General features: G+C 37.2%; 1 protein-coding gene across 4 annotated transcripts; it reads right to left on the minus strand.

Moving 5' to 3' along the window:
* Positions 1-79: 79 nt before the first annotated feature.
* Synd (protein kinase C and casein kinase substrate in neurons protein Synd) lies at positions 80-26,069 on the minus strand. 4 transcript variants are annotated; one of them, XM_089852765.1, is made up of 12 exons: positions 25,770-26,069; positions 9,130-9,234; positions 8,845-8,935; positions 8,152-8,427; positions 7,842-8,041; positions 7,630-7,767; positions 7,248-7,474; positions 6,718-6,838; positions 5,423-5,530; positions 4,308-4,483; positions 4,050-4,231; positions 80-3,823 (listed from the first exon to the last, which is right to left on the minus strand). In XM_089852765.1, exons 3-12 carry the CDS (start codon positions 8,870-8,872, stop codon positions 3,711-3,713), a joined length of 1,569 nt encoding a protein of 522 aa, XP_089708891.1. In that variant the 5' UTR covers positions 8,873-8,935; positions 9,130-9,234; positions 25,770-26,069; the 3' UTR covers positions 80-3,710. The 4 variants fall into 4 exon arrangements, with proteins under 4 accessions (XP_089708891.1, XP_089708890.1, XP_089708893.1 ...); XM_089852764.1 differs by having other exon boundaries at positions 7,248-7,477; XM_089852767.1 differs by lacking the exon at positions 5,423-5,530 and having other exon boundaries at positions 7,248-7,477; positions 25,770-26,068.
* Positions 26,070-26,880: the final 811 nt, after the last annotated feature.

Raw genomic sequence — 26,880 nt, forward strand, 5'->3', positions numbered from 1 at the left:
GAAGGCTTCTGATTTGAACTTCCCTGCAGGTTATAAGCTTCTGCTAATAAAGAAATAACACGCGTAATAAAGCAACTAATTAACTCTCTTAGTCTTTATTGCTTCAATAACCCAAATGAAACTTTTACAACGCTTTTATTTTTCAATACCAGGCCAAAAATAATGTAGTTTCGTCTAAAATAAGTTCTTTTTCTGACAAAAAACACGATTTTTATTCAGTATATTTATTTTAATTGGCCTATTTACTAATCTTCCAAGTTTATAATAAATGTTCCATAAGTATGACGTTTATCGTACCATCGGAGCAACGATTTGCCAAATCGCGAGTACTGGAAAAGGCGAGAGCGCGTCACTTTTAACGTTCGCCTTTCCACGCGAGTACCGCGTTGCTTGGCACGCGATACGTCAAACTCGTGGTTCATCCATTACTAACAAGTTCTGAAATTTACGCGCTAAGGGTACGTCACGTGACACGCACTTGCCTTCGATAGACTACAGTACCATGAATTTACACGAAACGTTATTTGTCATCATTTTTAAATTGTTTTTATACACAAAAAATACTTTCACAACGACTTTAGTTTTTCATATAATATGTACACTACTAGCGTACAAAACTACTTCATTTTATTAATTTTTATTTTTCACATTTTCCAAGGGAGAGGGGGGTCTAGTGAATCACGTGGGACTCGGGGGGGGGGTTCCTAAATTCACTCGCGCAGATGTGAAAACTATGGTCATCAATTTCGGTGTTAAAATGCACCGAACACTAGATAGAGTTACTGTAAACTCCGAAGAGGGAAAATTTTCTGGGGATACGATTATCGGTCACTTTAAATTTTACAAATAAATAGTCTATTAGTTGATTTTTCAGCGTTATTAGTACATACTCTTGTTCAGGATGGCGCACTTGATTTTAAAGGAATCTACCTAATGGGTGTAAATCGTTTTTTAGCGACGTCTCGTGGTAAAAAATAGTGATAACGCGTTAATTTCGACTACCCTAAGGTTTTGATAATATGGAAATTAAACTTAATCTAAAATTGACTGGCTGTGTCCCCTTCTGATGGAAAAGGCCCGTAGCTCAACAGGCTGACTTATAAAGTGTGCCCATAACTATAGCAATGGGGTCACGACTCGTAACTGTGTCGAATAAAAAACAAGATGCCGACTAAATATTACTCTTTTCATTCGGATTATTCGGAGATTGTGATAACATTCCGCTATAAGAGTAAGATTTCAGCGAACACACCAGTACACTGCCGCTTTATTAAGGGAAGTAGTACAAGTACGACTGAACACGAGTATAGTACCAGTAAATCTAGCACTGATAAAAAGCGCATTTCTTTAAACATGACTCGTAACAAAACTTTATGATCAGAATCTACGTTTACTATACCATAAAATACCGCGGTTAATTTCATTTTAAAATGTCAGCCACTAATTTTATCTCCGCGCGTTGACATTTAAAAGCGAAATTAACTATAGCATAAATACGCCAGTCTTTTTTTTTTATTTCTTTAACCGCTAATACGTCACATCGTATTTTCCATTCAATATTGGGCCATAAGCGTTTGATTGATTTATACGTAAGGCTTGCTAAAACTGACAAATCACTCGATAAGTAGGTCAGTGTTGAAATTTTTATACTATATTTGTTACTATTATACAACCCCATCTGGTGGGGAGTATCGAAATCATTATAGGTGCTTTGCTAAAAAAAACGCGTCGCATCCTTGTCGGTTACGAGCGAGGGAGATCCAATCAGCGCCGTTTCCAATGACCGGCAAGGATGCGCCACAGTTTACAATGAATAAATTTCGCTTTGAAATATCAGGTACCATAAATTTCGGAGCAATCAAGCATTCAGAATTTTCATTAATCGCCCGAATTCACTGGCATTTTCCCGCTGGCATTTCAAAGCGAAGTCAGCTATAGATACGGAGTTATAGATCTGGTTGGTTCGTAGCCCTAATTTAAATTTTTAATTTTAAATGAATGTGTATTTTTTGTATCATGAAACTGTACAAGTGCATTTATTTTTGACAATGGTTTAATTTAAGACTGCAATTATGTTAATTACTTTGTTGTGTATGGAAGCTCTGAATATAATTAGCGTCATTACATATATAATTACTTTTAATTTCTTTGATTATTTAGACTTCAATATTATTTGTTTGATGCGCGATTAATAAAATCAGCCAGGTTTCTTTTAAATTAGTTAAATTATAATTAAATGTTTTTCTTCTCTCTTAGGGATTAGGGGTTGGTCCTAACTTAGGCCTTGGTGATTTCAAGTCGTGGTGTTCGTTAAAATTTTAAGGGGTTTATTTTAAATGATGATTCAAGTACCCCTTTTGAACTCTTTCAAGGAATAATTAAATGTCGTTTATGTCTTGAAAAAAGGTTACCTGACGTCAAGGTATACTGAAGATGGAGGGTTTTTTGATATTTTAAAGGATACAAATGTTATTTCCAACACTTCAATATCCTTTAAATGCTAATTCAAGGTGTAAATAATTGTCTATTTTTTTTGTCGCGACTGAAGTATTTTTGATTACGAAACCATTATTTCTGTTTATGATCCTTTGATTTTGTAATGGAGGGGTTAGTTTTAAATGTTACTAAAATGATACTAAAACGTATTTACGTATTTACTTTCCGCATCATTAAAATAAACCTTTAAACAACCAAGCTGAAGAATAAATAAAAACTTTAATATACATTTTATTTTTAATTATTAGCGTTCGTTTTGAGCACTGCGCCTAAATACTAAATAACTGGGGAATGCTCGCGTGCCTTGCCTCGCAAAAATTGCTAAACCGCAATTTTTTCGAATTAAATTTAATCTCAATTAAGTGAATTTAAACACTAATTAAGTATCGTTACATTTCATGACTTAATCGTCTACGACAAAAAAAAATATCATCCAAGTTCTTCTCGCTTTGTTTTTTCCAACTTCAAAAATTATACAAATTTTAAATTCTCCGCAGTTCTAATTAATAATTAGGCTTAGTTATAATATTCAAGTTGTAAAGGGACAGTTAATTGATTTCTCCAGTCTAAAACTCTTCCAACAAACACGCCTTTCAAATTTCAATACCGAGAAAGCTAAGCCTAAAATTGTTCCGTGATCAAACTTAATTTATATCCAGCCAGCCGTCAGACGGTCAGAGCGATACTTTTGCAAACCGTTAAGGGGGCAAAAGTAAAAAAAAAAAAAAAAGAAAAACCATATTGTCTTGCCTTTCTTTTGCGCCAAGCGAAACAAATTACAATTCGGGTGGAGAGAAATTAAGAATTGGCCAAATTATAATCATAGCTAGCTTTGACACCGTGTTAAGGTGCCTTTCCATGGGGTATTTTATCAAAATATTGTTTTATCAATTTAAATCGATTAATCTCGCATATTTTATATCAATTAAAAGTCCCTTTAAAATATAGCTATAAATTTCCTCCGTTTCTAAAACATTTGAGGCTAATTTTCAAAAACTGTCAAAAGATTTTGTTCACAACTTTGGAAAAAAAAAAAAAAAATTCTCACAACTTCACAAGTTACAATATAATAATAATAATAATAATCATAAAAAAAACACAACATAAATCCGTACTTATCTTTTGAAACAAATTTACTGATAGAAAGTAAGGTACTCTAGTCCCTAGATGCACACACGCGCTGCTGTTTTTCAATTAATCGCAATTTTTGACAATTATTTCTTCACTTCTTCAACGTAATTTGCGGGATACAAACCAACACGGCCGTCTTTACGACCTTTGCACCAACCTTGCTCATCCTCGTTCTCAAGTTTCTCAAATACGTCACCTGAAATGACTCGGTTCAGTACTTACGTCATATGACAAGGAAATTTCAACGTATATTATTAAATATGGGCATTATTTTGAGGCAACTCGAGTCAGTTTATAGCGACATTTATTTCAATAGACGGCAGTCTGTCCTTATTAAGCGCGGCGTATATCGGAAGTCTTCGTGATATTTCCAAGTTTTGGGAAATAGGAATTCCGGCAATTAAACTTTAAGAGGATCTTACCTTGCTTGAAGGTAAGTTCATCCGCTTCGGCACCTTCGTAATCGTAAAGCGCTTTAACGGGGACGCCAGGTTCGCCAGTATCGACTAAGGCGTCATTGCTATACTCGTCCCAATCATCGTGGTCGTCTTCAAAAGGGTTATTAGGGTCCTGATTGCCTGGTGGTGAACGAGAGCCACCATTTCTGCGAGAAACGTCAATCAACGTAGAAATTTATCGCCTTTTATTTTAGTTCATTTAAGTACCGCGTAAGTACTTACGAACTAATAGCGGAGTTCCTGTTTGAAGAATTTTTTTTTCCGGTTTGAGGTGGTTCGTTATTAGGCGTTTCATTGGTCTTATGATTGATTCCCGTTAGCGTTACGCCTGGTTCTGAACTAACGTTGCTCTTTTTTGATTCCCTCTTCGAAATATTAGACAATTCCGGCGTATATTCCTGAGAAGGAATTTACTTCAATGTAACGTAATTCAACTTTGTAAATAATATTAAATAGCGTCTTCGAGTACAACCAGAAGTTAATGATTTTTACCCTAAGAAGTATAAGACTAGAAGACTTTTTACAGCAGTATTCATCCGTTTTTGTAAATCCCCTTCCCATTAATAAAAATTATAAAATGTTCCCGAGCTTCGGAAGCTCTTTAGGGGAGGGACGCGTTCGAAAGTCTCTCGGGTCAGCGAGATTTTCTCAAATCTCAGACCATACGTGAACGTGTCACTAGTTTCCCCACTGCTGGCAAACAAATCAAGTCTTAAAACTAAAAACGCGAAAATTTCGTATGAGCGGAACTAATGAACAAGCTGAGATGGTTTCGAATACACTGGCGGCAGTCTTATACTCAGCGGAATAGAAGCCATTAACTTCTGGTAAAACCGATAAAAAAAAAATAGAAGTAAAAGGTAAAAATTCGAAGCCAAAAACCAGTGAAGTGTTCTACGAAAGCGTGCAAAAAGCGATAGTGCTCGAGTGCCAATTTATACGCATTGACTGCTCAATTTTGAAGTACGGGATATACCAAATTTTTAAAACATATCAAATTCATAAAAAAAATACGTGATTTTCTCCCCAAAAACTACCGCTAAACGCCAGTTTTTTTAAGACCAACACCAATTGCTAAAAATTTTATAACTTTTTAACACCTATGCCTAATTCTAAACATTAATAAACTTTCTAGCACCAAATCCTGAAACTCGCCTAACATCCTTCACCAAGGCCTATATTTGCGATTTACGACATTAAGACTACATTCTATTCTACTCTACTCTACTCTACTCTACTCTAGAGTCTCTAAAAAGTTCTAGGAGCAAAGAATTAATTAAGATAAGTAAAACCAAGCGCGTTAGACCCCAGAGATATAGGTATATTGGTAAATTTACGGGTAAATCTTCGGTAATTCTGTGTTGATTGACCAAAGTTATTCCGCTTTCGGGAATGGCACCTTTGCGGCTTCGAGTTGCGATATCGCGAAACTCTTCCAGGTACTCCTGAACAACAACGAGCAAAAATAATTCAATCACAAGCGCATTTTGCAAACGCTCCAAAATCATTCGCATTCCATCAACAATAACAAACGCGAACAAAATTGAAAATATACGCAACCATACAAAACGCTGTTGATTCATTTTGTTTCCATTCAGAAATAAAACAGACTTCATTCCAACTAATTAACGTTAATTCAGCAATTAACTCGTTTTTAATAGACCATCCCTTTAATTCCAGAAGAGAAGCAAACAGCACAGCCTCCCCCGCGTGTAGTGAACTCGGACTATGATCAGACTCGAGTCTAGCTTTGCCTCTTCTCTTGGCGAGAGAGAAATAATCCAAGTGGCCGGCTGTGTGTTGGTTTCTCTGTATGTAATTTCCGAAATGGTCTATTGTAACTCGTGTTCGCAAAACACTTTTTGTTAAAGCAAAATACGTGTTACGTAAATCAGCGCGCGTAACGTAAAGTTTAAGTTAATTTTTAGCGCAAAAACCTAGCCTCTTTAATAGACGTGTTCATGGGCAAAGGGATCTATTTTAATGGGTGTAATTTTGTAAATAGGTCGATTGTTATTTCAAGTTATCTGAATCAACATGATTAATATCAATACGTTTAACCAGGGTTTAACCCCTTGAAAACGGCAACTAACATTAACGGATCTTAAATATAAATAATCACGTTTTCCATGTAATTTGACATAATCACTAGTTATACCATAAAACTAATTATTATTAACTTAAATTAAATTAAAACGGACATAGTTACGTAATAAGCTTTACGATTTTTAAAAATCTGTTACGTGGCGACATCTTTGTATGGGGTCAAAGTTCAATTAACGCAAAACTTCGCAAAACGGGAAAAATCGTAGTAATTAAGCTTTAGTGCTAAGTTTAAATCCGTATTCGGAGTAATCATTACAAAAGAAGCAGATTTTCAAGAAGATATTTAAAAAAAAAGCGTTGAACAATGCTTTTGTGTCGGGTGTTTGGTTGATAATTACCGATACCTGATAGTATTGTTGATTGCAAAAAATACTATAGCTATGTCTTTTGGTATCAATCCATTCCTGCAGCTATACAACGCGACGCAACATAGCATTAAATTACATTACACCATTTATACCCCCCCCCCCATTGTAGGCTTACTCTATCTCCAAAATGGTAATTCCTCTTTTAAGAAATGACTTACCTCAAATTGAGGCCAACACATTCCCATACCAATTCCGTGGTTATTGGACCACCATTTAAGATCTTTCGTCGCGTCAGCATTCTGAATCGTATGACGAAATTCTTCGTAAATTTGAGGTAATCTGAAACGATTAAAAATAATATTTTCAGTCGGGCTACTAAGGTCTATAATATTTCTTATTTAGAGCACTGCGGTACTAGCCATTTAATTTAAAACATATAAAACAAGATGGCCCCGGCCAGATTAAAGCGGTTCCATCAATCGTGTGTCGCCAGCTACCGAGCACATTTTACTAGTAAACAATTTTATAGTCTTGGATATCACTAAACGTTACGCGATTCAATTTTCATAAGAAAAAATTCGAATACTCGTAATACAAGGTATTTCTTAATTTTAATAAGAATAATGGGATAGCAGAAAGAGAAGGAATTTGGAAAAACATGGTAAAATCCGGTGGTAATGGGCAAAATACACGTGACTCCATAATAAACAGCGCCTTAAAGACCTCAAAAATGTACTAAATTACTTACTGTTTGTCTACGGAAATGTTTAAGCAGGCATGTATGCCAAAAAGCATTTCTTTGAAAAAATTGAGCCTCTTCTCTTCGAATTCCTGACATTTCTCAAAGACCATGGTCATGTCCTCCATGTATTTGGCGTTGTAGTCGTTAATCTCGTGCAGGGACTGCTCGTAACGTTCTCGCGTCTTCTGTACCTCCTCCTTCGACTTTGTTACGCGGTCCTGTAACTTTTTCACCTGCTTGAGTAATAAACGTAACGCAACAAAAGCAAATCAAATTTTAACAAATTTTAATCAAGCACCAAGATTAAATCAGTCTTAGTAATTATTTAAATCATAACCCTATAATACTACGCGTTATTTTTATATATATTATACTAAACGTATCGTACTTGATCAGGTGAGATAGACGTATCCCCCGTCGCGTTTCGCTCCTGGTTGATCGCCGTCTTCTCATTCTTGCAAGCGTTATGGTAATCCGCTTTGCATTTGTTGACTTTGGACAGTAATTTAGCCCACGGTTTTTGGTACTGCGGTAAAAAAAAACAACAACCGTTGATTATATTAATTGATAATAACTAGCCCTAGTTATCGTTGTAATTACCTTTTTGAAGGCATCGTCCATTTCCTTTTTCTCTTTGAGCTGCATCATGGACTTGTGGTAGTTTTCTTTTTGCCACTGTTTGATTTGGCTGATGACGTCGTCACTCAGCTGTTTTCTGATTCCCAAGTGCATGTCGCAACGACGTTCCGCTTCCATTAGAACACCCTTCCAAGCCGCTTCCGTTGTACCATACTCTGGACCTGAAACACGACACGATAAATACGTACAATTCAGTAACAAGCGATTAAAATTATAAAAAAGGTCATAATAAATTAATATGGCGGACGGGGTGGCTCATATTTTGACGTACCCTTTTCAATTTGATCGTTCCATTTCTTGGCCCAGTTCTTCAAGCTTTTGGCGTAATTTTTCTCGATTTCGCTTCGTTCTTGAATGAGTGTAATTAAGTCTGTGCACAGTCTGGATCCATCTTCGATTCTCTTGGTAGTTCTCTTGTAATTGCCCGGTTCCCAGAAGCTGTCGCTCGAGGCGATCAGCATGGCGTCATCACTGTGGTGCGACATGCCGGAGGATGTCAGATCGCCGGGCACGCAAAGACCGCCCGACCCACCTACGTCTCCTCCACCTACAATTACGACAAAACCGTTTCAAACGAGCGAGAAATCACGCTCACATTGGATCCCTGGAAATTATAAACAAATCCCACTCCACGCCGAAGATCACCCATGCGCGGAAATGAAGGGAAGATTCGCTACTCGCCAAACAGCGAAAGTCTGACGTCGCCTTGCTGGAAATTACCATAGACGAGGCGAAGATTCGCTTCTTTACAAATAGCGAACATTCGGTATTCGACAAGTAGCGAACATTAACTACTCGTCATATATCGATTGTCTAACGCCACCTTAGGTTAAATTCGCGCCACACCAAGAGGGGAAAGCGCCCACAAATTGGAATGATAGGGGAAAACCAGCACCAGTCTAGGGCTCTCTAATCAGAGTGAAATTGGAAACACCACACCAATATTAACGAATTTCCATCTTACCAATATTGGTGCTCGTTTTCCCCTTCATACAGTTGATAGAATATTTTTAACAATTTCGTTGAACACCCTAAGAGCTAAACTACAGTTCGACCTGAAAATTGTTGATACAAATTTAGTTACTGGACTTTGCCTTGACTATCAACTACGTTGTGGTTCTTCGTTTGTAAGTACCGTTCATTTAATAGATGGTTTTAATTTAATAACAATTTGAAATTCGATAATTCTATCTTCATCCGTTATTTAGTATTAATTTTTACGCGCCATGTTTGCTAAATTATGACCAACCTGCTTCGGGCTTTGATTTGCCCGTGCCGAAAATTTTTTGCGGTACCTGATGGGTTAAATACGTAACACTTCCCTCTGCAGTCGATACACCTACGTTTTAATCACCTAAAAACCATAAAGAATAAACAAAAATTAAATAAAACATTAACATACATACCAAGCAATAACAAAAAATAACGTAAGAAACGTAATAAGGGCTACGAAAATGGTGTAGAACTTTGTCATACGTGATATGGTGATATCAATAAGAGGATTCTAAATCTAATAACTTATAATTAAATTTAAAAACAAGGAGTACTGAAGATTGGAGTGGGCATACAAACAAGAATTTCGTTCAAATGCAAACGATGCTTATGTATGGAGTGGAAATAGTTAAGTTAATTAAGGTAGAACTGGGGCAGGCTGACCTTTCACACTTGGAAGAATCAAAAGAAGGAATTTTCTTTGAAAAAGCCCGGAAATAGCGAAGGTTCCGTTATGTTATTATTTTACGCTACACGCTTTTCATGACTTTTTCACAATATTAGGATATGCTTGAAGAAAACTTCATTATCCGTTAAAAGATTTCTTCAACTCAATGGCATTAAAAGGTCGACTTTATGTTAATGTTTCATCATAAATGTTGCCGCTTTACCGCTTCAAGGTTGGCCTACGATACACGAATTGTTTCAAAGATATTTTGTCGTCTGACAGATAAGGTAAATAAATACGCGAGAAAATTGTTAGTTACTTTAGGTGTTTAGGCCAATAGCTTCTAAGGAATACTAATATTTCCGAAATATTATTACATAGAGCTCTTATTGGTCTAAGCCAGAGAAATTGCCGTAATTCACTGGGTAAATTACTGATTAAAATTTTGGGAAAAAATAATATTACAGTTCTGTAGGTAATTTACTTATACAGTCTATTGAACCACATGAATTGTGAGCACTTTATACCTTAGCTAATCTGTATTACACAACACGAATGAATGGAAAATTAAGGTAAAACTGGACCAAATTTTTTACAGTCTCTATCAGTTTAGTACACTTATTGGTTTTACCAGGGATAGATTTAATTTTAGAAGTAGGAATGGAGTAATCTAGGCGCGCGTCAAAGTCCCGGACCCCGTTCCACGGGACGGAGGGGAATGAATTAAGAGGCGGGTCATAGTGACAGAGTAAAAAGGAATTACGTATTTTTCGCCGTTCCCGTCAGCAACGTCATCATAAACATAGCCTCTAGCTGTGTCTCCTGGCGTGAGGGAAATTATCCAGTATGGCGGCATGCCCCTTTAAGTTTGTTTCGCTGCGTGTAATATTCGTACGAGTCTATTTTTTAGACCTTTTCACGCTATAAACCCCCACGTGCTGACTATCATTGGTTAGAGGTCAATTTTACCGGGAGGTCAGTAACTCGGCGTAAACGGTGGACACGCTGTACTAATGGTATTAAACAAATAGCAGCTCGAATTTTATCCGTTACACTATCAAAAAAGGTTCCACGCATCTTTTAAACCGCGATCTGACGTTCCAATGTTGGTCAGGTCTTTCTTAAACTACCTTAAAACGGTAGGAGGAAGGCAAAACGCTACAAGAACATTTTTTACTATTCCTTATCTGTATTCACCAGTGAGGAGCAAGACTGGTCGGGTCGGTCCGGTGCATTCAGAAGGGTAAGTGGGTGGGAGTTATTGACCTTCAAAAAATGGCGCCGATGCGTGAGAAATTTTTCTCTTCAATAAGATTACCTCACCACGCGATTCCAAGAGATTGAATATTTAGGGACGGTGCCGGGTCACGTGTTCTCTATCGCCGGTTTTAAGGTTTTTACCGTACGTTGTGGGTGTTCTACCAACATGGTGCGCTCGGCTTCCACCATCATGATTTCATTTGTGTTGGGTGTCAAAGGCAGTCAGGTGGAAAGCCGTTTAAAGGTAACAGTAGGTGATTCTCCGCTGGCTTTAAGAATATTAAATTCTTTAACAATTGCTAGAAGACTGATAAATAATTTCCACTAAGAAGCTCGAGAAAATTCCTCCCCGATCTTTCACGGAATTAACATCAGTCCAGTGTTGTCAGGCACTGTTGCGGGTCAATTTGGTCAAGTACTGATTCATACAGAACTACTAGCCTTTCTCTCTGTACTCTCTTGACTACTAAACGGCCTGGCAACACTGGGGACCGGGAAACCCCCTTTAGTGCAAACTGTATCCATTTAAAGATACAGGGGAAATATTTTAGTATGTAACAAACGCTTGAATTAAAAGGAGTCAAATACTGAATTCTTTCAATCGAAGGTAACAATGTCTTAAGTCACTTTTGCCACCTCCATTTTGGGACGGCAGAACTCTGGTTTTATTAGAGGTTCAAGGAAATCCTTTAAATCTGTGCCAGCCAAACTTATTTCCTAAATTCTACTATAGTAAATATTTGGGGTTATTTCAAACGGGAGCTAGTGAAAATGTGAAATAAGAAAAACATCTCAACTTTGGGACGTCAGAACTCCGACTTCATGAGAGAAACAGAGAAAACTATTCTCTTATCCAGCGATACCATAAGTTTATAACTTATCTCCATAGATAAGTTATAAACTTATGGCGATACTAAATACATGGGGTTCTTTCAAACAGGAGACGAGAAAATTGCCTTTTACCGAAAATAACGGAACTTTCATTAACCTATTAGATGGTAATTTGAAAGCTTTAGCTCTCTGACACCTAATTACGAACAATTTGAAGGATTTACAATGAAATTTGAATTACTTTCATCAAGTTACAATACACTTAAAAGCTGTTTGAATAGACAACGAATTTGTAAATGGAACAATTTTAGTTTTGTCACCACTCCTTGGATGCATTTTCTGGGAACGAAGCCAAATTTATTTTATCTCTTAACGAAAACCAACGATGACAACCTTAATAACAATTACCCTACCCCCTTAAAGGGCTTTGACATTTAAAGCCAGTCGCAAATCAATATCAAAGAGAGACAAATGCGACCAAATAATTTCAGACAAGATCCCCGCTATACTAGTTTTGCTGGGACGATCTCTTTAGTATTAGCAAAAGGTTATAGATATAAGAACAGAAAGTATACTTCGTTGTCAGTTCCCAGAAAATTGGCTGTAGCTCCCTCCTCTCAACCTCTACACGAACCAATTCAACTAAACGATGCTAAATTAGTAGTTAATCAAAACCTAACCTGGCTTTCAGAACATGGCTTTCACATCCTTGAGATGAACGCGATAACAAACTATACTTCTAACGAATCATCGTTATAATCCGCGACGGGCTTCGCTAAGGAGCTTCTTGACTCACTTTATTACGGTTAAATAGTTGGGTGTTGCCTGGTGAACTACAACGAGCCTCGCTAGATTCCCTCTGATACAGTTAACGTCAAAAAACGTAATTACACATTGTTTCCGAAGATGCACGGATCTTATTCCTTTGTTAAAAATAATCCGCTTAAATATGAATCAAGTATTTAATATTTTGAGACGCTATAATGGTTCTCTAAGCCTTAAACCTTACTGAGAATTGAGGAAGATCAAAGGTTCCATCAAAAGTGCACAATACTTTCAAGTAATTGCGAGAAATTTGAAATATTAATATCAAAATTCACCAGGTCACACCAAAACCAGCCAGCCTTCCAGTAAGGGTCGGACGAATAGTTTTAGCTGCTCTAAAGAGCGCAAAACTAAAAACCGTGCACGTAGCGCCAGGATAAAAAGAGTCGGATTCGGATACGGAAATCTATTTCAACTCCACGCTTAATCATCATTGATTTTTTTATGATTCAGCTTTATAAGGGTTACGAACTTCTGCTAGAAAGCGAGTGTTAACTGCGAAGACTATCAGAGAGGATGGATTTAACGCCCTACACACCTATAAGGATTCTCCCTTTCCTTGCTTCCTAAAGTGGACCAAGATATTTTTCGGTTTTTTTCTCTTCCACGTATAGAATTGACTGACCCTTTTCCTGGAACATTTCCAACAATGTTTTCCCACACCGGAAAAATCGAAATCGAACGTAAAATATCCTCAATCCCTCTTTTTGACCTAGGACCAATCAAAACAGGACAATCAGTTTCCCCACAGAGGAAATTGTGTCACTACTTTAGCGTCCGGATTCAACATCAAGATTACCTAACGTTGTTAAAGTGTAAAATAGTCTTTTAGCTTTTACAGAAGAATTTCGCCAGGTCAAATCGTTACTGGGTGAAATCTTCCAAGATAATTTTAAGCGGCTAAACTTTCACTACGTCTATCAGATCTATTTGATATCAAAGATAGTAGTTTCTATTTAATGTCTCTGAACAATAAGCTTCGCTTGATCGTTAGTGTAAAATATTACGAGATAATTTTGAGCCGATTGCAAAAACTCCTTATTTGTTTGGTCGAAGAATTACAACTTAGTATAAAGTTGTTGTACCATAACCCTATCGTATTCTATATAAGTATGGGTCGAGCACGCGTCATTTATAAAAGTTTTGAATCAAGTCTACTGGTGGGGAGTATACCTCATCATATAGGGGCGTGTCCTGGTGGCGGATTATCTAGAACAGAAACCATTCATTTGTGAATGCGATTCAACCGCTACCTACAACAGACTGAAAAGCTTCAGTGATCATTCAGTTCCAAACCACCAGATACGAACTCTCACGAATTACTGGCAACCCTGAAGAGCAGTTAAAGTTAAGAAACGGGGGAGGAAATTTCTCTACCCCTTTAGTCCACACTAACTGTAACTCCAAGAAGGTTGTATAGTATATACTATACAACCTTCTTGGTAACTCTAACCCGACCTGACCAAGGCAGGAAATCACAGTAGTTTATGCCTTCATTCTGTTCAAGTTTGTAGGCGGAATCATTAACTGAAAATGGCACTGCATAGTTTGTTTAATTTTGTCTCACTACAAGTCCATTCGGCAAACCAATACTTAAGGTGAGTGTTATAGGGTTTTGGTTGTACGGGTGTACTTGTCATGTACTGGAAGGAAAGGAAAGGAAATTGTTGTTTACTGAAGAGATTTTGCTCGAAGCATCTCTTTCATACTTCATCTTATTTACGTCCCACGACGTGGCTTTCTTGCAAACAAGAAAACCCGCGTTGGAAAATCAAATATTAACGTATTCCCAGACCACGTGATATTACATATCAAGTTGCCACAAAATATTTTATTTCAAATTCCCGAATTATTTGCCGCTATTTTCAGGGATATTTTTATGCCATTAGTTCAACGTTGCAAATTTCCGTAAAAACAATTAACATTTCCCCATTTAAGTCAAATTCCCGACCTTCCTGAATCATTCTTAAAATTCCCCGACCTTCCTGACCTATTCATGTCATGAAACTCCTTGACTTGTAGCAAGCTTGCGCGAAATTCATAATTCAAATCAAGGTTTCAAATTTAAACGCTCGCGTCCGTTATATAAACAGCAACGATATTTCTACTATAGTACACAATATAAACCACTATAATTAAAAAAGATTAAGGAAACAAATATCTTAATTTATGCAAATAAATACACGTCTATTCTAAATTAAGAAAAGTGAATACGACCTTGGTTGCGCGGTGTATGTGGCCGGAAACGCCAAACACGAAACACTAAACACTAAACACTGGCCGTCTCAAAAAGAAAAATTTTAAAATACCGAGTTTATAATTATAATTGGGCACAGGGGAAACCAACACAATGGCTTCGTTTGAAAAAAACTCAAGGACAGGTAAGTACTGGTGTGTGGTATATTGAAGGAGCCAAGACAGAGTGACGCCACTTTCAATTATACAATCACGAAATGTATTAACTTCTTCTTTCTTTCTTTCTTGAAGAAGCCATTCTCGTGTCGAGATCGATCAATATACTGAATGAATCAATTCAGAAAATACTTATAAGTAGCATTTATAGAGATAAGTATGACCTGATTAAATTCTGTGACAGTAGGCCTAAAACAAAAAGATTTTAAATGCATTTTTTCAATATTTATAACATGGAGAAAAATTTTGGAATTATTTTAAAAATCAAAATGAACTGAGATTATTTTTATGGATGTAGATTTCATTGATGATTTAAAAGTAGCACCTCCGACCAATCGGCTAACACCCATCAGTCTCCGAGAGCCTATAAATATCTCTGTTATTTATTGGCGTTATGTCGCGCGCAATTTAACGCGGGAAGTGATAAACGTTGAGTAATATGTGATAATCATTAAGTCATGGTGTGTGACGTATAGCCTGAAACGGATATTTTCTCGTTTAAATTTCCTGACTATTTATAATAATATAACTTAGGGGTCAATCATAAAGCTACAATGTCAGAAGAAGTTCTTTACAAGCTTAATGGCTAGGGATTCGCTTTTGTCCCAACCTTGAGAAGAACTCAATAAAAATCACTTTTAATGAACCTTAATTTCGCTAGTGCTACGGTGCAATTTGGTCTAATTCAGAAATTAAAAAATAAATAAATAAATAAATAAATAAACAAAAACAACTATTTCAAATATTATTCCGTAATTAACAAAGATACGTGCTTTTTCGTTTGACAATTATATAAATATAATAAAAGTCAATAAGCGGGACATTATTTTGTTTTAAGGACCACCATCACCATCACCACAAGACACGCTCTATTAACGATAAGGCGAGAGACCCAAAAATGAAAAATACAATGCCTTATAAATTTAATTGATAAAAATCACGACACGTACGCGAGTGTTGTTGACACTTTAATTGACGGTGCAATGAAAATTGAGGCGTATTATTACATAATGATAAACCTCATAGAAAGAAAGTAGTCTATGAAGGGGAAACATTGACGCGATAAAAATATCTGTCACCTCGGGCGAGACAAAATTATATTCAACAATCGGGTTAAAAATTCCACGAAGCACAAAGGAAATATACAGGGTGGAAATCAAAATTTGCCGGTGGCCCCCGTCTAGATACTTCTCCCACCAAAGCGTTCATGTACTGTTATACGAATGGATTACGCGTATAATTGCCGTTCGCCCAGTGTTGCCAGACTTTTGAGATTGCAGTTGAGAAGGGCTATAGCAGTTCAGTTTGAATCAGTACTTGACCAACTTGGATCGCAATAGGGCCTGACAACACTGCACTGAAGTTTAAAGGCCGACTTCCGGCGAAAAGGGTTCTAGCGAACTGAAAACCGAGCACAGAGATTAACAATGAAGCGACCGTGCCGATTTCCCAATCCCCGCTGGGGTAAAAGATGGAAGGGTTCTAGGTAAGTGAAAGCCGTGCAATGTGGTTCTAGCGAACTGAAGATGAACAATAGAAATCCTTTTCAATTTATTTCCTCTCGATTTTTTGCTTTTTCCTGAAGGAAATTCTCTATTGTGTATCTTCAGTTCGCTCGGTTTTCAGTTCGCTAGAACCCTTTTCGCTGGAAGTCGGCCTTTAAGCTGAAAGAGAGGGTGGAGGAATTTTCCGTAACCCCTTTAGTGAAAACTATAAATACACTTGGAAAGAAAAACAGAGCTCTCCGTTCCCCGAATTCAGCATTTCATCCGGACGGTGATGTACCGTGGTGCAGAGCGAAGGTTGATATTTTTAAAAATATCGCGAACTAATCAAAACAAGTTGATTGACTAATCTTTGAATATTGATCGTTCCCTTTTCAAGTGGAACTACATCTCGGCAACGAGTTCACGTGGGCGTGGCCTTTGGGTCTTTTGTAAAGGGGGTCATCGATGTCAAAGTGCTCCGCGAGCCGCAAATAATCGATACACTGAGCCAATTGATGTAGTGGTTAAGCAAACAAGAAAAACGGCGATTAAGTTATATTAATAGCCACTCGCGTTAACGTAAGTGTAAAAAATTGTAAGCCTAAGAGAATTTGATGAAATTTCCCACTGAATATACAGGGTGTAAACTTTAACCGGCGACAAGTCTAGTCGGTCAGGACTATATATAAGACAGAATACCGCCTGCAGCCCCCCCCCCAAAAGAAAAATGGTCCCCTAAGGCAGACCCATACTTTTTGAGAGTACTACGGGGCTGTGCTAAAACATACTGTCGTCTCAGTTAGGGATCCCCTAAAATTCACCACCAATTAAACCTACCCACTCGATCGAGACGCGTTTCTTCCGTAGCAAATCGCGCTTCAGAAATACCAGGACCGTTAAAACTATTAACATAATAATTTCCCTAATTTAGGAAATAAGCGTATAAAAACGAGATGTTCAATTTAAGACCCAACTAAAGCTATATTCACACTTGCACGGGAGTAGGTTGAAATCCACTTCATTCATTATCAGTTCGAAGCAATTTCGACAACCTCGATTTACACTTTAAGACGCTAGTTAGTTTGTGCTGTCTGCTAAGGCAGCCTAGCCTAATATCCCAGATAAAATAACCCTGAAAACTAGCCTCATATCCAAGGTGAAATAGCTCCTCTTTTAAGTTGGTAGGCGAAGCAACTTCAAGGAACAGCGTTTGTAATTAGTTTCTCTGGTATCAGTTTTGTTCAAATTATCTTTGGAGGCGTTTTCAATGGCTTCGAACCTATTTGTAACGCGAGTGTGAACGTGGCTTAACTCATAAAGGGGAAACGTGGAAAATGCAGGAGGAATTATACTGTTTGTTGGTAGACGGTTTAGATGACCGAGTTTCGCGGTGAGTTGACATACATCTACGCAGGATAGAGGAAACTCGCTTGTTGGATTATTAAGAACTATGGAGGCGACAATTCCCATATTAAATTAACTAACGGTATAAAAGATAGAAATTAATTAAGTTGACCCATCTTAGTCTATCGAAATTACGTAATATGTTTTAAAAGGGTATTATTTGGCTAGGTGTTATCCGCCGTCCCAACTTTGAGAAAATTAAAAACAACTTAATAAACCTTAATTTCTCTAGAACATGCAGTTTGATCAAATAGGGACTTGGCAGTACTACGTCATGAAACGTCAGGCTACCTTCCACTAGTGCTAAAAAACATACCAGGAGGAGGGGCTTATGTATCTTTCATTCTGTTAAAAAAACATACCATAATGGCGCTGGGGGCGGAGTTAAGCCCGAATTGCCAAGTCCCTTTTCGGAAATTTCCGAACAAACATCCAAACAAAAAAACTTCCTCAAATATATCTATAAAGGGGGATATTATTTGAGTTGAATATGTTCTATGACATATTGCCCTAAGAGTTACGATTGTTTCTCAGTTCCTTAATAAAATTTAAGGGGTCGTCGGTAAAATACTCCATTCTTAACTTGAAAACAGTACCCATGCAGGATGACAAAATGGAGATAGAAGTTGCATTTTCGACTCAAAAAGAACATCCCTCTCAGAAACACCCTGTATAGAGCCCCTCCCACGCATTAGAGACCCTGTGCCAGCCATCTTGCGCAACTTGAAACCCACTAAATCTAAATATCACTATCAAAATCTAAGAGAAGTAAGAGAAAAGATTAAAGTGGGATGTTTGGAAAAGGAAAGCCGACCTAGATATTTATTTCAAGTTCACCCGTCCAGATCGGTTCGCATTTTTTTGTTACTTAATTGATTCGTCACCGTTTTAATTAGTCACAACCCATTTCATCAATGAGCCTTCGTATTAATTGAATGAAGACTGCTAACCGACATATCGATTAACGGGGGCACACACATTTTACGCTCCAATACGCGATGTTCATCTTTACCTACACTTTTCAAAGAAGATATAGTTCTACTTTTGGATTCGTCGTCAAAAACAATGAATTTTCTTTCAAAGGTAAAACTTACACCGCGAGAGAGTTTCATTAATTGCCGCCGCAGGTCACCCATCATTTTCGCTCCATCTTACCTAGTCCATGAATATTGAAGTGAATATTAGGAGTATTTCAATTAAAACCAAATTATTTTTTTAACCCAACTCCAACTCCGACCAAAAATGAGGGAGTCCCTTGGATTTCTATGGAGTTGGAGTTCTCCCAAAGCTTTTTCAGTCCTCTAAGCACGGCGTTGCAAATCAGGACTTTATTTTACTGGTCGCCATTTTAAAATATGGCGGAGGGATTTTTCCAACCCCAAAAGCAAAGCCATAAAGCCATCTACCGACCATTACATTAATTACTTGCAGATAAACCAACACACAGGACAGGAGTGCTCGAAACTACCCTCTTAGGTTATTTTCCTCGCGCCAAGAGGCAACGCCAGATGGAGCCCGCGTTCACTGCACGGTCCTCTGAGTCTCGCCAACTCGTGCTGCCTCTCGCGGCGCTTCTTGACAAGAAGTGAAATAACCCGAGTAGACATTAATTAAATTCCCTGAAAAACTAGCGTTTGGGTTGGGCGTTTATTATCAGTCAGGAGTCAGGACTTGTATAGATACGGATAAAACGATATCAAAGAAACGTCATTTGAATGGCTAATTCTCCCACTATTTTGGTATAATATTTTGAACCCAAAAACAACCTTCCCCCATCTTTGCAGCGCAACCTTCAAAACCAGCTAGAGAAAATTCTTATCGATTTATATAAATGTTGCGTAACGAGTTTTAGAAAGAAAAAGAAAAAAATATCGTAAAAATGTAGCCCGATTTTCAACTTTTAACCCGCAAAAATAAAATACATAATAACATAAAACAAGTTGGGAAAACCAAAATATTACCTCTCCGAGTCAAGAGGAGGCCTACTTACAAACTTATTTACCCAGATATGGAAATATTTCTTTTTTTAAGAACAAATACTGAAGTTCATTTTATGAAATATTAAAGAGGTATACAAAGCATAGCGAATGTACTGTAAATCAGACGACATTTTACATCCAATAGGGATATACTTGTACACATTAAAATCATCCGATGGGGGAAAACGGGAAATAAAGAGATAAAACTTTGTAGGGATATTACTTTTACGTGTTTGGAGAGGCCCAAATTTTCTACTCCTCAACTGTATACCCTCTATGTTCAAAACCAGATTCACAACAGGGTTGCAGTGTACACATGCCACTTCTAACAGCGCTGAGCTCTGCTGAACGCGGCCTAGATTTTCACCATGATGCTCTATTCAATTATAAAATCTAAGCCTGATTATTTAAAAGTGTATTTAACTTTCGGCTCACTCTGAACCGTTAATGTCTCTGCATACAGAAACGAAAACCAAACCCAAACGTTTACTTTTTGGTTCACTAGCCCTATTGACAAACAAAAGTTCATTTCACCAAAATAGCAGCGTTGAGCTTGTATTCACTGTGACTTTAGAAAGGATTATGCTATAAACAGATGTAGTATAGCTTAAGTAATATATAAACATCCATTTTAAATAATAATATTAAAAAAAATCTTTGGAATATCAAAATGAAACGGAGCTTTAAAGCTACAAAAGTACTAAATGCATCATAATTACGAAAAATATTTCCACATATTCATTTTATATTATGGAAAACGGGAATATTAAGGTTCTGAAGGATTTCTTTACACATCAAAACAAAACGAACTTCTAACGCAGCGCACTAGTGTTACAACGGACGGACACATATAGACAAACACATAGACTGCTGTTTTACCCTTTCCGTATTAATTTTGAGTTGAGAGACATGATTATCTTAAATATTAAAATAAATATAATTAATATTAAATATTTTCTTCGATAGGTGTTCGCCTTATTGAGCGTTACATCGTTTTGAAAAAGAACAATTAAACATTCTTGAGAGACTTGACTAATATTGGCGTTTGAAATGAGGCATACGCCGGTTGCTTCGCCTTCATCAAATAGGTAGTATATAAGGGTGTCGAATCGCAGCTATGGATAAGAACAGCGCAATTGCGTGAACCTTTGGTGGAAGCCCCACCATTGGGAGGCCGGACGTTTCTCGTAACCCTGGCCGATCGCCGCGTATGTCTTAACCTTAAGGAGTAGAAGCCAGGTGTACAGACTGGTGTCCATGTGGGATGGACAAAAACAAAGACCAGAAGATGGTGGTGTTAGAAGCCAGGTGTACAGACTGGTGTCCATGTGGGATGGACAAAAACAAAGACCAGAAGATGGTGGTGTTAGATGCAAGGTGTACAAAGTGGTGTCCATGTGGGATGGACAAAAACAAAGACCAGAAAATGATGGTGATAGAAGCCAGTAAGTACAGACTGGTGTCTATGTGGAATGGACAAAGACCACAAAATGGTGGTGTTTGAAGCCAATAAGTACAGATTGGTATTCATGTAGAATAGACAATTGACTAGTCAGATGAAGTAATAGTGGCCAGTTGATTTGTGGATAGATTCAAGTTTTGAAATTTCCGGGAACTGTGAATGCGGTCCGGAAATAGCGAACACATTTGCTTCAATTCGGAAACTGCGAACACGGTCCCCTGGGGTGTAAGTCAATAACAACAGACAGACACACACACACACACACACACAGACACGTCGAAATTAGAACCTCTCCGTGACATACGTCACTCGGAGAGGTAAAAAGAAGTTGGATTCCATTCAAATTGTAGCAACCATTACGTACGAATCAAGGTACAAAGGTTGGATGTACTCATAAGTTAATATCGACAACCCTATAAGTTTAACATACGTATTGTATTAATGTTGTCGGTCTATTTCTGCAGGCTAGTTTTATAAGTTAAAGAGCGTCATATTTTTAACCTTACTATATTTTCCACGAGTCTAATCCGTACACTTTTTAAACATCTTTGCTTTGTACTTAATAATCATTGGCGTATAATATTTCGAACAAGGTAACTAATTACTTTGTTAATAATTGCTAAATTTACAGAAATTAATCGTGATCTTATCATCTTCGAAGGTGCGTTACTTACAGACAGATTAATCTTGGTTTTAGTTATTTTACTCTTTATAAAATTCGGGAAACACGAATTACAGCGTAAAATCAAATAAACTAAAAAAATCAATTTTAAATGAATTTAAAACTGTCACCACTCAGTCAGAGGTGGCGCTCATTAACACAAGGTTTTTGGAACTATAAGAGTAAGACGACCTTTGACACCACTAAAAGGGGGCTACAGAATTCATCCCCCTCTTACAGCTTAAACTTCGGTTCAGCGTTGTCAGGCCCACTGTGAGTCAAGTTGGTCAACGCACAGACTCGAACTGAACTGGTAGCCTTTATATCCGCAACCAACGGCCTGGCAACATCGTGGGAACGGCAACTCATAACCATTAATCGCATAAACTTATTAGCGTATATGATTAACTTATGCCAGCCAACATTTAGAATGTGAAGCAGGGTGTGATGTGTAGGGGGAAGGGACTCGCGCCCTGACCGGTCGAAGAGGGAGCCGTATAAATTTGGGTCAGAGTTGGAACGTGGCTTCCCTGGCTCCATGATAAAAAGAATGGAAGGGGGAGAGGATAAGGGGGGGGAAACAGATTAATTCACTTTCCACGAACTGGAAGTACCTGCGCGAGGAACCAATTCAGAAGCAAGGTGAACGAAGCCATTGACCGATTACAAACGGGGGTTGTTTCCGATATATGAAAGTTAACAACGTTTCATTCATTTAAGAGCGGCGGTTTTTTTTTTTTAAATCAGTGCTTCGTTAAGGTTTTGGCAGGTGTAGCGTTTAATAGAAAATTATCTAATTCCACGCATTTAATAATTGATTTTGCATTATAAATTAATAAGTATAGATAGTAAGCGCGGAGAGTCATTTGTGAGTGTAATTCAACAGCTATCTACAACAGACTGCAAATTACAGGGTTCATACAACTTTTGAAAACAAATTTCCCTGAGATTTCCAGGCTTTTCCACATATACTTCCCTGAATTTACAAGGTTTTTCCCATATATGGAGTATCCTATGGAGCAAATGTTAACGAAGGAGGGGGTGGTGGCAAATATGACTATTACATAATCAAAGGACATCCCCGTATCTCTAATGTAACCAGAGTTATGAGCCTCCAAAGTATAGTGTAATGTTAATCCTATGGAGGAAATGTTCACGAACAATTTGCTTAATTACTCGGCCCCTGATTAACGCAAATTTCCCTGAATTTTCCCTGAGGTTTTTATCAACTATTTATTTCCCTGATTTTTCCAGGTTTTCCAGGTTTGTATGAACCCTGAAATATTGCTGTTCTGTTCCAAACCTGCAGGAGATGCTCTAATAACAAATTACTGACAATCCTGAAGTTAAGAAATGGGGGAGGAATATTCTCTAGCCCCCTTTAGTGCCCATTATCTATTAATTGCTTATTCTATTAATTAAATATTAATTAAAATTCCCCGTTTGCTTTGGCAGGTGGAGTTTTTGCCACGTTTTTAAAAATAAGTTATATACGTATATATTAATTGGTTTTTGTATCATTTATTATCAAGCATTAATTGCCCTTCTATAAGTTAAACATTTTGGAAATCCTCCGGATCAAATTAAATGACTAAAAATTCCATGTCTTAGCTCTTATGTTTTGGCCATGAACGTTGAAAATTTCATGGCTTGGCCGTTAAATTTTGGTCAAAAACGTTGAAAATTTCATGACTTCCTTAATAGTTTAGAACAACTATGAAATTCCATAAATTTTTCCATAAAAAAACTTTCAACCCTATTTAAAAATTCAATGAACAAATACCACGTGACATGATACTTTAACCGTGGTCGTGCTTCCAGGGGTGTACCTTTCAAAGTGGGCCTAAGCGACCTAAGCCTTGACGTGAAAGTTTTGAAAATATAAAAGCAAGGAGTATTGATGAACGTCAATTGGAGCGATTATATTACAAAAACAAGGGTTATTAACTATACATCTGCCATAAAATAACGTAAAATGAATGAGGATTAAGCATGAGGTGGAAATACGACGGTTATGATGACTCAGAGTAGTGTGGGAGAGAATTAGTAACCAGGGAATGTAAGCTATATGTATAAAAAGTATAGACTAATGGCACCCCATGTTATTTCCCCATAGAGCTTAATACAATCGAAGGCAGAGGGCTGCCATTACCCTATAAAAATCACTCCTACGACCAAAGGGTAGTTTTATAAATAAATTCCAAGGAAAAATGTTTACCCATCCCCAATAAATAAAAAAATATCTTCCTGTTTACCTCACACCACGAAGCGCGCGCGAGAGTACGTTACTAAGCGTAGAAATGACGATTAATATTTCAAAAACTTTGACATAAATAAAGTTGCCTCATAATATTCTAACTTATCAACCTGTACAAAACAAGACGACGCTATGAAATGTCCGTGTGCTTAGGTTCAATTAAATTTAACGTGAAGTTACCATAATTTTTAAATTAATAAAATTTTAGGAAAAAAATAAAATTATCACAAAGTATCATAGTTAAGACCCTTATAAACATATTAATTACTAAAATTATTAAATTTACGAAATTATTTTAATTCAAATCGCTTTGCTAGGGGGTGGGGTCAATTAAATTTGCTCAATGGCGCGGGAATTATCACACGTATAAAATTTAAATTAATTCTGGAGATAATTAAGACCCTTATAAACTAATAATAGTTACAACCGTACTATCGAAATTCGGGTAAATTTTTTACATAAGCACACGGACTAAGGGAGTACAGACTCACAAACACACAGCGGGGGAAAGTAGGCCTAGGTCTTCCATACTTTAACATCGCGCAATTATGACCTATTTTTCATACAGGTAAAAGTATACATTCCCCCCAATAAAAGGAAAACAGTATAATTATATTGGGACTATTCATCTATGGTTATATCTTTTGTTACAAAGGTATTTCTGACGTCGTACGTTTCGATAAGGAATACATACATAATGAAGGAACTAATGATAATGAGGAAATTCGACAGAAAAGTTATGACTTTAAATGCCAGTATTATTTGGCATTAGAGGGCGAAGGTTAGTTCCTTAGAGCACTCGGAAAAGCGATTTTAAATTCACTGAATTTTTAGTTCAGTAATACCATCCCTCTGCCTTCGACTGTATTAAGCTCGATGGGGAAATAACATGGAATGCCATTAGTCTATAACTTTAGACCATTTAAAAATTTTGGGGATTTTTTTCATCGGATTTTAAGATCTTTTGGACTATTTTTAGGCGTTTTCAGTATATTATGATTTATTATGTAAAACCAACTAGTTTAGGTCTAACCCATTTTAAAGTTATATCCACATTTATAATATATGAACCCCGAAATTCTTATGTCAAATAGGTCAGAAAGTAACAACCCTGAATTAATGTCTTCCAGAAGTTACCTTTGAACCCGCAAGAAACCGGTTGTTGGATTTGTATTAATTAAAAGTAAAATTTGTCAACAAAACGCCAGAGGCATAAACAAATTAATTAATCCAAAGAATGTAGTTGTAGCAACCTCAAAAATTTAATGACACTTGGAATTTTGGGAATAAAAATTATATAGAAATGTTTGTTTAGATACCAGTGTCCTTGAAATACCTGCAGTATTTTAGCCGACGTGGTTCATGTGTGTAGGAATTTTGACTATAATAACCTACTACCTTAGCGCTTGTACAGCTCACTATCACAATATTCCTTATAAGGTTCAAACACTTTAGTAATCAGTGTGAACCGTGGATTAAATTACCGTTCCGTAACTTAATTTAAGTACATAACCTAAGCATATTTATAAAAGAGATCCCGTAACCAAAACATACCTTGCCAAGCCAAGTACTATTTTGAATATATACCCATAAGCCTTGGCTGACGGCAATTAACCACTTCAAAAACGATGTAAAAAATGCAACTACTTACGTATTATTTACGCATCAACCTTGTTGAAATTAATCCAAATGTGTTCCGACGCACTAATTACCCGTTTAAACACAATTAAATCTTGTTTACTCCTAATTTAAGTCAAGTTCGACTAGGCCTAACTCCAACGCGATGCACCTCCGGAGGATATAGCGGAAAAACTGAGCGCGAAACCGGAGGACTCGCGAAGGGAAGCGACCGTTGACCGTACGTAGAGTAATTTCTAGTTGTAAATAGAGGTACTACTAGAGGCGCGATCAGTCGACGAAAACTCAAAACTGTTTTTGCGGATGAAGGCTTTCGATTTCGCCTACAGGCGAAAAATGGAAAGATTTCACCCGCCTTAGATCCCGCCCGCTCCCCGCAAAACACGACACGAAGGAATGCCGAATTGCCGATAGGTGGCTTCTCTATCTACTTAATTTTGATTTTTATAACCACTGGATTCATTAATGCCACTTTACATCATGCACTGCGATATTAAGCTTTTTTTACATAAAAATGTTTTAATAAACTAGGGAATTCATTTTGAAACTAAATTTCGGGTGTTTTCCAGATATAATATGTGTGTTTTCCAATTTAAAGATATTTCAAAAACAAAGATTGGCTATGCAATGATTGAAACTATTTTTAGCTTCATCACATCCCATACGATGGTCCATTAGTTTTACTTGACCCCTGATGAAGCTTTCGCGCCTTTTTTTAAAGTATGGCTTATTTCCCGCCATTCTAATTTCGCGTTCTTGACGTCAGAATAAATTACGCTACTCCCCTTTACCGGACGTTAAATGTTTTGTAGGAGTCATCTTTGGTTTTAGGCGCCTTTTTCCAAGTGGCAATTTTTTAGTGCAGTGCATTTAGAGCTAGCTATGCACCATCTTGTTTGAGGCTCATCTGCCCTATGGGCATACTAGACGTACGCGGGGTCCGATCTTTTTTCGCATGTACATTCCCCGTTTTAATTCCCGCGTATTTTAGGGCTGACACTGGTTTTTCTTTTTATAAGTAATAGGCCTAACTTAAACCGGACCCTCTTTTAGCCCTAGAGGTATTAGTTACGAATTAGAGGCTCGGTACGAAAATACCTTAGTAAGGAATCAATGGCCGAAAG

Source organism: Phalangium opilio, unplaced genomic scaffold (assembly GCF_054372755.1).
Source record: "Phalangium opilio isolate 3A_F unplaced genomic scaffold, DU_Popi_V2 ptg000113l_1, whole genome shotgun sequence".
NCBI classification, from domain to species: Eukaryota; Metazoa; Arthropoda; class Arachnida; order Opiliones; family Phalangiidae; genus Phalangium; species Phalangium opilio.